Below are 13,912 nucleotides of genomic sequence, written 5' to 3'. Positions count from 1 at the left end.
CTGCAGTCTACGTTTTAGTTCTTTTTTTTTTTTTTTTTTTTTTTTTTTTTTGTCTTTTTGCCATTTCTTGGGCCGCTCCCGCGGCATAGGGAGGTTCCCAGGCTAGGGGTTGAATCGGAGCTGTAGCCACCAGCCTACACCAGAGCCACAGCAACGCGGAATCCGAGCCACGTCTGCAACCTACACCACAGCTCACGGCAATGCCAGATCCTTAACCCACTGAGCGAGGCCAGGGATCAAACCTGCAACCTCATGGTTCCTAGTCGGATTCGTTAACCACTGAGCCACGACGGGAACTCCTTAGTTCACTTTGAAAGCTGTTCTTCTGAAAGAACAAACACTCTTGAAACATAGTCCGTGCTCATTAATTCTTAGCAATCATCATCATCATCCTTGTTATCCTTACAAAAACTCCAGGATGTAGGAATTAACTCCTACCTACATGTCTTTGCAGAAAATTTAAAAGAATCTACAAGTAAACCATTAGAATTAATAAGGAAGTTTATTAACTTTTCTGGATATCAAGTCAACAGCAATCAGAAAAAGAAGGTAGATCATACAGTGCAAGTAGAGAGGAGAATAGTGGTTTCCAGAGCCTGAGGGTAGGTACGAGGAAATAAAGAGATGTGGTTAAGAGGACAACCTTCCAGTTTTAAGTTCTGGGTTCTGACTATAGTTAATATTCTATCCTTGAAAATTGCTAAGGAGGAGATTGTGAGTGTTCTCACCACAAAAAGAAATAGTAACTATGTAATATGATGGAGGCATTAGCAAACACCACAGTAGTAATCATTTTGAAATACATAACTGTATATAATTTAAAGGAGGAATTTATGGGTTAAATTGGTTTTTTGTCTTTTTTTTTTTTCCCAGGCTGCACCTGCGGCATATGGAAGTTCCCAGCCTAGGGGTCGAGTTGGAGCTGCAGCTGGTGGTCTAAACCACAGCCACAGCAATGCCAGATCCGAGCCATGTCTGCAGCCTACACCACAGCTCATTACAATGCCAGATACTTAACCCACTGAGCGATTAAACCTGCATCCTCATGGACACTAGTTGGGTTCCACTGAGCCACAATGGGACTTCCAAGTTGAATTGTTTAAAGCTCTCACATTGTCCAAGAAGTGGTACACTTACTAATTTATATTATACATTAATAGTCAAAGGTGTATATACTGTAAATCCTGCTGATATGGCTAAGAAAGTAATGAAATAATTTTTATTGACTAAAATAGAGGGGTAAATGGAATAATAAAAGTACTTAAGCAAAAATATGGTTTACTTTTAGTAAATGTCAGCATATATCTGATTTGCATCAGTAGTTACATTAATCTTGCTCTCATATCCTGTTGTTTTTTTTTTTATAATTCCTTATCAGGTTTCATTTGATGTTCTGTTCTTTGTAATCAGAACCTCCTGTGGTTGCTCCTTACAGTGTAAGTAGCACGTGGATTAGTCATATCCTTCCACTTGCCCCAGGAAGGTTAAGTTCATTAATAAGGTTAAGTTCATTCATCAGATTAATTTAGATTAAGTTCCACTTCCCAATCATTTCTTCTTTGGATACTGTTTTGTAGCAGCAGATTCTCCGTAAAACTCGCTTTGTGGTATTTGTTTCTCTTGGATCTGATGTTAATATTCTGTATATCCAACAAGCCCTAAGAATGATACATGGTAAAACAGTGATAAATATTACAAAAGGATGATTTTTAAAATTTAAAAGAAAATTGGTGCTAGAGGACTTGCCTTTGAAAATATCATATTAATGATATTAGAGTAGATTTTTGATTGGCTACACATGAGAATTGTCCGTTATCATATAACAGCTTTACAAATGGCTGATTAGTTTTACAAACTTGTTTTCTAAATGCAATACAATTTGAAAGTTATTCTTCATTTTTCCTCTTAGCTTAACCCAACTGATACCTAATGTATAAGCAGCATGTAGGTCTTGGTAGTCTTCCATGGGCCAACATATTTCTTGTGAATATCCATCAGTTTTGCAAGTTACATTATTCTTAAACTACTGCCTATAGAAATAGTCTCATCTTCTCAAGTAATGTTTTCAATATCAGACCCAATGCATTACATAACTGATTATTACAGCTCCACTATGAGGTGCCCATTGGAGGGAACATAAAAAAAATGATTAGATTGCAAGGAAGTGGGCTCAGTTTGTCCCAAATCTGGGGGGCAAACATATCCAATCTGTTATTTCTAACATCTGTCACTATCAATAGTAACATACACTTATAGTACCTGTCTGTGGGCCTGTGTCCTTGAATGATAGGCACTCATCTAACATATTTGTTCCATGTCATATAGGAGAAAACTATATGATATTGGCTCAGTTTTAAGTAATTTCAATCTATAAATACCAACTTTAAGATTTCTGCTCTATGATAGAATCAATTATTTTACACCTTCCTTTAATCCTTTCCATAGATAGTACCATGCCCAATACCTAATTTTTCCCATAAGTAGGTACAATCCAAGATAGCTCAGTACTAGTAAGTATATCTCTTAATTATTGAACGGCTTGTTTTGTGGATATACAGGTGAGGGCTCATGGCAAATTCTTTAGCCATATTTTATCACAACAGGACTTCATTTCAAGCTGTCAAATTCCAAACTCTTCCTCGATTTCATTCTAATTTTGCTCCTACTGCTAAATCCTGTGTTAGATGATTAAATTTTCCATCTCCTTTCAATTTAAACCACTTGGTCAGTGGGTCCAAAGGGTTATAGACAAATTAAAGGATTTCTTGAGCTTTTACTCCATATTCAGGACAATTTTTAGTTGGTACAAAATTCCATGAGGTTGAGGTACTTATTTTTAAAATAATGAGGAAGAAAACTCTAAGCTCCCTGTTTAACTGGTACAAAATAAAATATTAAAATTATAATGATCAAGATAACTAAAAAGAAAGTAACACCTGAATCTCTTTTACTGTTAAGTCCATTAGAGACTCTTTCCTTTCATCTTGTATATTATCGTGAGTTATTGTCTGGAGCATATACCTTTGGTCCTTTTTGCTGGTCTCATATGTGACGCACGTGTCCAGCTGTGCTTCTTTTTATCCTTCGCCTTCTTCTTCTTTCAAATTTAACATGTTTCCCCCATTTAAAAAAGTTTTACTGAAGTACAGTTGATTTACAATGTCGTGATAATTTCTGCTGTACAGCGATGTGATTTGGTTCCACTCTGACAGTGGTGTGAGCTATTAACAACACCCGGTGGGGTTCTCCCCAGCATCATGGCAACCCAGCCTGCATTAGAAAGCTTTAGACTTTGCCTCCTAGTCAAGATTGACGCGATCTTCTCAGAGGGATTCTTCTATCATCTGGCCACACGATGGCGGAATGAGCCTAGGGAAACAAGCAACCCTTTCTATCTGATCAGGAGTATTTTCCATTATCAGCTAAGGGGCAAGACTTCTACATTCATAAAGCTTCCAAATATTAACTCAGTGGGAGAAATACCATGCTTGCTAAAGGGAGATAATATTAGTTTTCATAGAATCAAGGTAAGGCTCTCTTGGTCACCATAAGTCAGTTGTATAATTTGGCCAAAGAATTCTTTAGGGTAAGATCCATTCATTCTACTTGTTAGTTAGAAAACTGGGGATGATAAAGAGTAAGATAAATTATTGCTATTTGTATATGATTTTGTAGAGCCCCTGATTTATTGTAGAAACAAATCCTCCATCAGATTCTAGATGTTCAGGAATTCCAAAGACAGGATGAGGTAAATCAGTAGGTCTTTGATCATTGTTTGAGGATCTACTTTAAACCAATGAAAACACTTTGGACCATCCAGACACCATGTATATCATTACTGAACAGTATTTTTTACCTTCTGATGGCAGAAGATCTACATTGTTCATTTGCCACCAGGTCCCAGGTGATGTGTGCTTCAATTTCCCTGTAAAGAAATTTTCTAGCAAAGCGTACCTCCTTGTATTATTTACTGAATTATATGGTCCTTATATAAGAGTGGTGTAATTCCAAGATTTTCATTATTTTCATTTCATTTGAGTGATACTGCTTCTTAGATTACATAAAAAGCCATGGGTGCATACAATTGGGGCACAGAGAAATAATACCATCAGGTAAGCCCATATTTCTATGATGCTCTTTCTAGCTTCTCTTGAATTTCGATTTTCCAATTTGGGAGGAGTTGCATAATTCTGAAACTGTGAATAGGGGTCCCTGGATGGAAGTAATGGAGCTTCTGGGGCTCCTATTGTGGGTTGAGAACCGACACAGTCTCCTTGAGAATGTGGGTTCAATCCCTGGCCTGCTCAGTGGGTTAGGGGTCCAGAGTTGGTCAGAGATGCTGCTCAGATCCAGTGTTGCTGTGGCTGTGGCATAGGCTGGCCTGCAGCTGTGGCATAGGCATGCAGCGGCAGCTCTGATTCAACCCCTAGCCCGGGAACTTCCATGTGCCATAGGTATGGCTACAAAAAGAGAAAGAAGTAATGGAGTTTCAAATTCCCCAGTCCAAACCTTAGTGGACATTTTTGTGCAAATTCATATCCCTTTAGATATTTCATCTTGTTGTCCAGTGTGAGTTCTACAATGAATTACATAAATCTGTATGGGAAATTTCAATGACTCTAATAAATCAGCAATTAGGTCCCATATGATATTTTAGCTCTCACTGCTATTAGAAAGTCTTTATTTTTCCAAATTTTGTCTTTAGTTTGCAGGCCCACAAATATATTTACTATGAGTATAGATATTCACTCTAAGATGGGTGGCTAATTTAAAATCTCTCATAATAGCCATGAGTGCTACCGCTTGGCTGATTTTTTATTTATGAGAATATAAGCCTCTAAAACCTCATGAGGACTGACTATTATATATGCACTTTTATAGTTTCCCGTGTGTCTCTTACTCAAGACTCATTAGTGAACTATATTAAGCCAGCTTGGGAATAGAAATATCAGCTATAGCAGCAGACTGAGTTTGAGTATCTTCTAGGGGCTAGGGAGAAGGGGAGAAGGGGAGAATGCGGCATTAGTGTTTAATATATTCAGAGCTTGTCTAACGCTAATGTTATTCTAATCAGATGTAACTGTGTTTTAATTGAAGTATAGTTGATTTACAATGTTATGTTCATTTCTGGTGCACAGCTAAGTGATTGCGATTCAGTTATACACGTGTGTGTGTACATATATAATTTTTCAGTCTTCTCCATTATAATTTATTACAAGATGCTGAACATAGTTCCCTGTGCTACACAGTACGACCTTGTTGTTTACCAGTTTTATATATAGTATGTATCTGCTTATCCCAAACTCTTAATTTATCCTTATTCTACCTCCTTTCCCCTTTGGTAGCCATAAGTAGTTTATTTTCTGCCTCTGTGAGACTGTTTCTGTTTTAAAATAAGTTCATTTGTATCTTTTTATTTAAATTCCACATAAACAAATATCGACGGTATTTGTCTTTGCCTGACTTACTTCACTTAGCGTCGTAATCTCTAGGTCCATCTGTATTGCTGCAAATGCAATGCCTCTGGCTTTTCTGTGGCTGAGTATTTTTCCATTATATCTTCTTTATCCATTCATCTGTTAATGGACTCTTAGGACTACTCTAGGTAACTCAGGTAAATGGGAGCATACAGTACTGTCTTCTCATGATTGGCTTATTTCACTTACCATAATAGTGTCAAGATGCATCCATATTGCAGTATGTGTCAGAATTTCCTTCCTTTTTGACGTGCCTGTTGTGACTCAGCAGTAACAAACTCAACTAGTATGCATGAGGACGTGGGTTTGATCCCTGGCCCTGCTTGGTGTGTTACTGATCTGGAGTTGTCGTGAGCTGCTCTGTAGGTCTCAGGCACAGCTCAGATCTGGCATTGCTATGGCTGCGGTGTAGGCCAGCAGCTGCAGCCCTGATTCATCCCCTAGCCTGGGAACTTCCACATGCTGTAGGAAAGGCCCTAAAAAAATATATAAAAAGAATTTCCTTCCTTTTAAAGGCTAAGTTATATTCCACTCTATGTGCACACCAAATTTTGTTTATCTCACCTTTTGGCTATTGTGAATAATGCTGCCATGACCATGAATGTACAAATACCTGTTTGAATCCTTGTTTTCATATTTTTTGAGAATATATCCCGAAGTGTAATTGCTGAATCATACGGTATTTGTATGATTAATTTTTTTTCCTTTTTAGGGCTGCACTTGTGGCATATGGACGTTCCTGAGCTAGGGGTCAAAAGTGGAGCTGCAGCTGCTGGCCCACACCACAGCAGCAGCAATGCCAAATCCAAGCCACATCCACAAGCTATGCTGTAGCTCGTGGCAATGCCAAATCCTTAAGCCACTGAGCAAGTCCAGGGATCAAACCAGCATCCTCATGGATACTAGTCAGGTTCCTAACTTGCTGAGCCACAACAGAACTCCTGTGGTTTTGATTTTTATTTCCCTAGTGACTGATAATTTTGACCATCTTTTCATGTACTCTTGGACATTTTTGGAGAAATGTCTATTCAAGTTCTTTGCCTTATTTATTTATTTATTTATTTATTGTCTTTTTAGGGCCACACTTGCGGCACATGGAGGTTCTCAGGCTAGGGGTCATATCAGTGCCTTAGCCTCCAGTCTATGCCACAGCTCACAGCAACACCAGATCCTTAACCCACTGAGCAAGACCAGATATCGAACCTGCCTCCTCATGGATACTAGTTGGATTTGTTTCTGCTGAGCCACGATGGGAACTCCTGTCTGCTTTTTAATTTTCTGTTCTTTTCCTGTTGTTGGGTAAGAAAGAGTTCTGGATATATTCTGAATATTAATCCCTTATCAGATATATGATTTGCAAATATTTTCTCCCAATTCATGGTTGCTTTTTCACTCTCAATAATATTCTTTGGTGCATAAAAGTTTGAACTTTTGATCAAGTCCAAGTTATCTGTTTTTTTCTTTTGTTGTCAATGCTTTTGGGGTTATATCCCAAAAATCATCACAAAATCTAATGTCATGAAGCCATCTCCCTATGTTTTCCTCTAAGAATTTAATAGTTTTTGCTCTTAGATTTAAGTATTTCATCAATTTTTGGTTAATTTTTGTATATGGTATAAGGTAGGGGTCCAACTTATTATTATTATTATTATTATTATTTTGGCATATGGATATCTAGTTTTCCCAGTGCTATTCATTGAAAAGACTGTTCTTTACCCATTGAATGGTCTTGACGGTCTTTTAAAAAATCATTTGGACATATATGTGAGGATATGTTTCTGGGCTCTCCATTCAATTTGATTGGTATATATGTCTCTTTATGCTTGTACCGCAAGCTTTGATGATTGCAGTTTATCATAGTAGAAAGCATGAGCCTTCTAACGTTGTTCTTTTTTGAGGTTATTTTGGCTGTTCAGGGTCCCTTGAGATTTCATATGAACTTTAGGATGGATTTTTCTATTTTTGCACAAAAAATTTGCTGGAAATTTGATGGAGATTGCATTGAATCTGTAGGTCACTTTGGGTAGTATCGACATCTTATAAATAGAAAGTATTCCAATTCATGATTACAGGATGTTTTCCCACTTATTTGTGTCTTCTTCAGTTCTTTAGACATGGTTTCCTTTTCCTGTTTGGACATATTTAAAGTAGGTTATTTAAAGTCAATGTCTAGAAGGTCCGCTGTGCGGACTTTCCCGGAACACTTTTTCGAGGTTATCCCCCGACTCCCCGTAGGAGTCATACTTGTCTTGTTTCTGTGCATGCTTGAAGGTGAGTTTTTCAAAGCCCACACGAACATCGCATTCCCCAGGCTTTCTTCTCAAGGCTTTTGGTTAATCTATTGTTTTCCTCAGCAGTCATTTATCTCCTCGGGCGGCTCTGACTCAAATATATCTGTAACTCTTTTTGAAAAAAATGCCCCCTAAGAGGGCCTTTAAGCACTGGGTGAGTTCTAAGTCAAGTGAAATAAGGTCAAGTCTTTTTGAGTTAGCCTTTCAGGGAGGTCAAATAATGACAGTTCTTTGTGAAGGAGGTCTGTTCTGTTCTTTCCAGGATTGAGAAAGCGAGCTATTATTTTCAAGGTGTCTTGGGAGTGGGAGTTGTTACTAGAATAAGGTATAATGTTAGAAAACGCACTGTTTTACTGAGAACCAGCCTTTTGTTCTTGAGTAAGTGCTGTCGTCCAGCTATAAGACTTACGTTATTTTCCAATATCCCAACAAAGTTGATTCTGACAATTTTGCCAGTGTTTTCATTACACTCATGAAGAGAGAAAATTTTGGCATTCCTTACTCCACCGTTTTTACTGATGTTACTCTATACCTTTTCAGTGGGCTTAAGTTTACCACTTTATTGCTTGTTTTCTGTTTGTTCCCACTCTTTCTCTTTTCTAAACTTCCTGTGAGTTATTTGAATGATATTTAGGATTTTATTTTGCTTATAGTATCTTTAAAGTATATTGCTTTATACAGTTTTACTAGTGTTAATTGCATACACATGTAACTTATCATAATCTACTAGTATGAATATTGTACCACTTCGAGCAAAGTGCAGTAATCTTACTTCCATTTGGGTTTCTTTAGTATCCTCACTTAAAAGTATTAATTATCTTATTAATATTTACTAATTATATTATTAATTAACATAGACAAGACAATCATTTTGTTAATTAATATTAATTATCTCATAAAATATAATTATTATGAAATTATGTCATATGGCATTATAATTTTTGCTTCAATATATCAAATATGATTTATGAAACTAATGAGAATTAGAATAATCTATTTTTACTATTATCTATTTTTTATTTTAAAATATTTTTATTTTAAAATTTTATTTTTTATTTTTTGTTTTAAAATATTTTTATATTTACCTCTCTTTTTACCGATTTCAATGTTCTCTTTTCCTTTCTTAAGTTTTAAGCCTTCTTGTAATTTCCTTTCACTTCCCTTCTTTCAGGGTTGGTGTGCTAGGAACACATTTTCTTAGCTTCCCTGTGTCTGATAATCTCCGTATTTACTCTTTCTTTCTTTCTTTTTTTTTTTTTTTTTTTTTTTTCGTCTTTTGTCTTTTTAGGGCCGCACCCCATGGCATATGGAGGTTCCCAGGCTAGGGGTCTAATTGGAGCTGTAGCTGCTGGTCTACACCACAGCCACAGCAACACCAGATCTGAGCCACATCTGCGACCTACACCACAGCTCATGGCAACACCAGATCCTTAACTCACTGATCGAGGCCAGGGATCAAACCCACAACCTCATGGTTCCTAGTTGGATTTGCTCCCACTGTGCCATGATGGGAACTCCTATTTACTCTTTATTTCTGAAGAATATTTTTAACCAATTAAAGAATTCACAGTTTACATTTTTTCCTTTCAGTACTTGAAAAATGTTATATCACCTACTACTGGCCTCCACAGTTTCAGATGAGAAATTATATATCTTTCAAATCTGTGGTCTACTATAAGTAGTAAATCATTTACCTCTAGCAGTTTTCAAGCTTTTTTCCAGTGTTTTCAGAAGTTTTATTATGTGTTTAGGCATCAATCTCGGCCGCACCTGCAGCATATGGAAATTCCCAGGCTAGGGGTCGAATTGGCTGCCAGCCTATGCCACAGCCTCAGCAATGTGGGATCTGAGCTGCATTTGCAACCTACACCACAACTCACTGCAACACCAGGTCCTTAAGCCACTGAGCACGGCCAGGAATCAAACCCGCAACCTCATGTTTCCTAGTCAGATTTGTTTCCACTGTACCACAACAGGAACTCCTCTTTTTTTTTTAATTAAATTAATTTTATTGGAATATAGTTGACTTGCAGTGTTGTATTAGTTTCAGGTGCACAGCAAAATGAATCCATTTTACATATACATATAGCCATTCCTTTTTCCCATATAGGTTATCACAGACTATCGAGTAGATTTCCCTGTGCTATACCGTAGGTCCTTTATTAATTATCTATTTTATATACAGTAGTGTGTATGTGCTATTGCCATCCTCTTAATTTATCCCTTCCCCTCAAGGCTTCCCTATGGTAACCCCTTCTTCCTTTCTTTCTTTCCTTCTTCTTTCCTTCCTTTCTCTTTCTTTCTTTCCTCCCTCCCTCTTTCCCTCCCTTCCTTCGTTCTTTCTCCTTCTCCCTCTCCCCCTTACCACTCCCCACCCCGTCCACTTGCTTTGTCCATGATGCCTCGTACAGGATTGGATATACAGTAAGTACAACCAATAAATGGGAACAGTCTACTGTCAGGAGGACAAAGACAAAATTTTTAAAAAGGATTCTTTATTTCTTGTAATTATGTATTAGTGTTCTCATTGCTTGATTGCTTGATTGACTCGTCCATTCATCTCAATTTGCCTAATGCAAAATGCCAACTGGCTCTCATTTGCCTTTGTTTCTTACTGGGAACAAAAGCTCACCTTCACATGGGTGCTGCTGGCAAATCTTCCACATTTATGGAGTGCCCAGCTTAGATATGTGATACCTGTTATCCTTCTGCCTGGCTGACTTCAAGTATGTCTCATCCCTTTTAGTTGACTGAACACAACCCTGGCCCATTTCCAGAACTAATAAAGGGAGTTTATTAACGTGCTGCAGTGATATCTATTCTGTCCCCTGCAACAGAGCCCTCCATTCTCTCTGGACGTGCCAGTCATGAAGCCTTATTTAATGACCATTTCCATCCTTCTGATCCTGGTTCATAAGACTCCAGGTAACTCAGGCCTCTCTCAAAGGTTCTGGGGTCTTGCTTGTGGTATTGGTATCTTGGTAACCTCTGAGATGACTCCTACTCACATGTAGCAGGCACTACCCAAAGACTTTTCTGGTCTCAGACTTTGAATGTTACCCCCAAGTTCCGTCTCATGTCTAGATCTCCCCTGGTTTTTCTCTGCCAAGACAAATTTAAGAGATTGATGTTCTTATTTTTCCTGGGATAGTGGAGTATGGAAGCATGAAGCATTTTTAGGTAATGCTCTAATTGGGATGGAAGCTTGATTCATGGATGAGGTGTAAGAGGTTAGATCAAAGTGGGGGAGCTATAGGAGGAATCAATGGGAGTTTGGAGTTTAGAGAGTGAGTTGTGGTAGGAGTGGTATGTGACCTTGGAGATAAAGCGATATCAAAAAAGTGAGTGGGGCTCAGGGGGTGTGTGTGAGCAATTCTATTTATAGAATTGGGCTGGACTAATGTTTTATTGTATTCTGGAGAGGGAATGATATTTTTTGTTGAACTGATCTGGGGGTGGAGTTGGGCAGAACTGGGGGTTAGGGAAGAGTGAATTGTAATTGGGCTGTATTTTGGGTTGATGCTCTGAATTGGGATTGGGTGGCTTGGCTAGTGTGATGTTTGTGTTAAGTTTCATAATTGAGCCTTCGGTGGCTATCAGAAGAGATAGGGCCTGGATTTAGATAAGTGTTTGGTTCACATAGGTGGTTATTCAACCAGGGCATATGTGGAGTTTACCTAGGCAGGGGGTTAGCTTAGACTGAGTTTGGAGGTGAATAAACTTGAGTAAGATTGTCAAATCCATCAGAGCAGACCTGTTTCTGTTGAGATGGGGAGAACAGATTCTGGATGAAAAATATCCAGTCATATTTTAATTCTTAAAAAAAAAGTTTCTTGATTGTGATTTTCAGGGACCCTGAAGAACAATAGATGGAACTTAAGGCAGTGAGGATAAATGAAATCAGGAGGATGGAAGGTCCTCAAGTGTCTCCTATAAAACCTTGGAAAGTACAGAGAGACATGCGAGTTTCATCCCAACCCTACAGAAAATGAAGGTTGTTTCTCCTTTCTTGGGATTGAGTTCCTAATTACCATGTCTGGCACTTTCTTCTCTTCTTCTCTCTCCTCCCTCTCTTTTTTCTATTTCCTCTCTCCTTCCCTTCTCCATCTTCTTTCTACTTCACATTCACCTACTCCTTATTTCTCACCTTGCTTCATTCTATTTCCTAGAGATACACTTGTTCTCATGTTCAGTAAAGCTCAGTTCCCATGATGGAATAGCAGAAACCACAGGTGGGTTTGCAGAAAACAAAAGCAAAAGAGCAAGATGGACTCTATGCTTCAAAAGTTGCACATAGTGTTGCGTCCTTAATGACTATGTAATACTTTTACCTGGCAGAATTTATGGGCAGGAACAGTTCTGAACAAACTTTTCCGGGACAATCAAAGTCATTTTTTCCTTTCATCATCCCAAACATATACATATGAAATTAAACTTTTTGAAAGACAAGACTCTGTCTTTTAAATGTATGTATTACTGATAATGAGCTGAGTGCTTGGTACAGTGTGATTTTGGTAAATGTTTATTGAATGAATGAAACTATAAATAATGTATTTATTTATATAAATGACATATAAATAAATATATATGAGTAAGAAAAACATCAGAAGGTGAATGGAGGAGAATCAGGTTTGGGTTTCACACGTGGCTGAAAAATCATATATCATATTGATTTTGACTCTGGATGGAGCTCTTAGAAAGAATCAAAGACATGCGTTTTGTTTTTTGTTTGTTTATTTGTTTGTCCTTTTTCCTTTTCTAATGCTGCTCCCGTGGCATATGGAGGTTCCCAAGCTAGGGGTCCAATCAGAGCTGTAGCCACCAGCCTACACCAGAGCCACAGCAATGCGGGATCCGAGCCGTGCCTGCAACCTACACCACAGCTCACGGCAACGCCAGATCCTTAACCCGCTGAGCAAGGCCAGGGATCAAACCCGCAATCTCATGGTTCCTAGTCAGATTCGTTAACCACTGAGCCATGACGGGAACTCCTCTTAGGGCTTGTCTTTAAATCATGCCTCCCTACTCCTGTTACCACTGCTGCATAGACACTGAATATAGCTATGTTTTTTCCAGGTGGTCTGTTCAGATCCTCTTACGGCAAGAAACAGGAAGAGCCTTGGAATCCATGCCAGCTGTACCATGGCACGTGCCGAAATGCCTGCAGAAAACATGAAATTCTATACTTAACCTGTCTAGATGATCAGAAGTGTTGCCTGAAATTTTCTAAGAAAATAGCCAATGCTAACGAGAAGGAGGATTCGGACTCCGACTCCAACTAGTCTTTTACGAACCCTTCAAGCTACTCTCGGATTTGAATATCAGCAACCTTACCCCCTCCTGGGGTAATTCCTCTCCCACTTGGAACATCCCTCCCATAAAAATGCATTCCTTCTCATGTGTGTGTCTTTCATCTGTGAGCAGCCGTTATTGGACAGAGAAAGGAAGGTTAGGCTGGGAGCTGGGGGGCCACCGAGTATAGACAAGGGCAAAAAAGCAAATAAGATATGAGGGTAGCTCGGTAGATGTTGAAGAAAGGGAGGAGACCACGTTTCTGCTCTGCTTTGGTACACGAAGACGGTTATAATTTGTTCTGGAGGCTGCAGAGGAGGGGTGAAAACTGAATTGAGTCTGGGTGATCCAGTGAACAAGCAGAGGAGGTCTTTAAGTCCCCTGAGTAAACGTGGTCGGATCAGAACAGGGACAACAGAGTTGGCTTTTTATATTCAGACAACCATGATGTGTTTAGGAAGAACCAGAACCGGACAGATGGATGGCTAGAACTGAGTGTAGGAATCCGTTGAACAAATTAGGACACGTTTTTCTTTCATTTTTTCTCTTTTTTGTGTGTGCCATTTCTTGGGCCGCAGCATATGGAGGTTCCCAGGCTGGGGGTCTAATTGGAGCTGTAGCCGCCGGCTTACGCCACAGCCACAGCCACAAGGGATCCGAGCCGCATCTGCAACCTACACCACAGCTCACAGCAATGCCAGATCCTTAACCCACTGAGCAATGCCAGGGATCAAACCCACAACCTCATGGTTCCTCGTCAGATTTGTTAACCACTGAGCCACAACAGGAACTGCAGGACAAATTTTTCTAAGTCTTACTGGTAGAGCTGTTGGAAGGTGGAATAAGCAGGCT

The 13,912-nt window shown here is 38.9% G+C and overlaps 1 protein-coding gene across 1 annotated transcript; it reads left to right on the top strand.

The window, feature by feature from the left end:
* On the top strand, positions 10,588–13,614 carry DEFB116 (defensin beta 116). Its single transcript, XM_021078021.1, has 2 exons — positions 10,588–10,693; positions 12,845–13,614. The coding sequence occupies exons 1-2, from the start codon at positions 10,636–10,638 to the stop codon at positions 13,048–13,050; spliced, it is 264 nt and encodes an 87-aa protein (XP_020933680.1). The 5' UTR covers positions 10,588–10,635; the 3' UTR covers positions 13,051–13,614.

This window comes from Sus scrofa, chromosome 17, assembly GCF_000003025.6.
Source record: "Sus scrofa isolate TJ Tabasco breed Duroc chromosome 17, Sscrofa11.1, whole genome shotgun sequence".
Taxonomy (NCBI): Eukaryota; Metazoa; Chordata; class Mammalia; order Artiodactyla; family Suidae; genus Sus; species Sus scrofa.
This window is presented reverse-complemented; position numbering and strand designations above follow the sequence as displayed.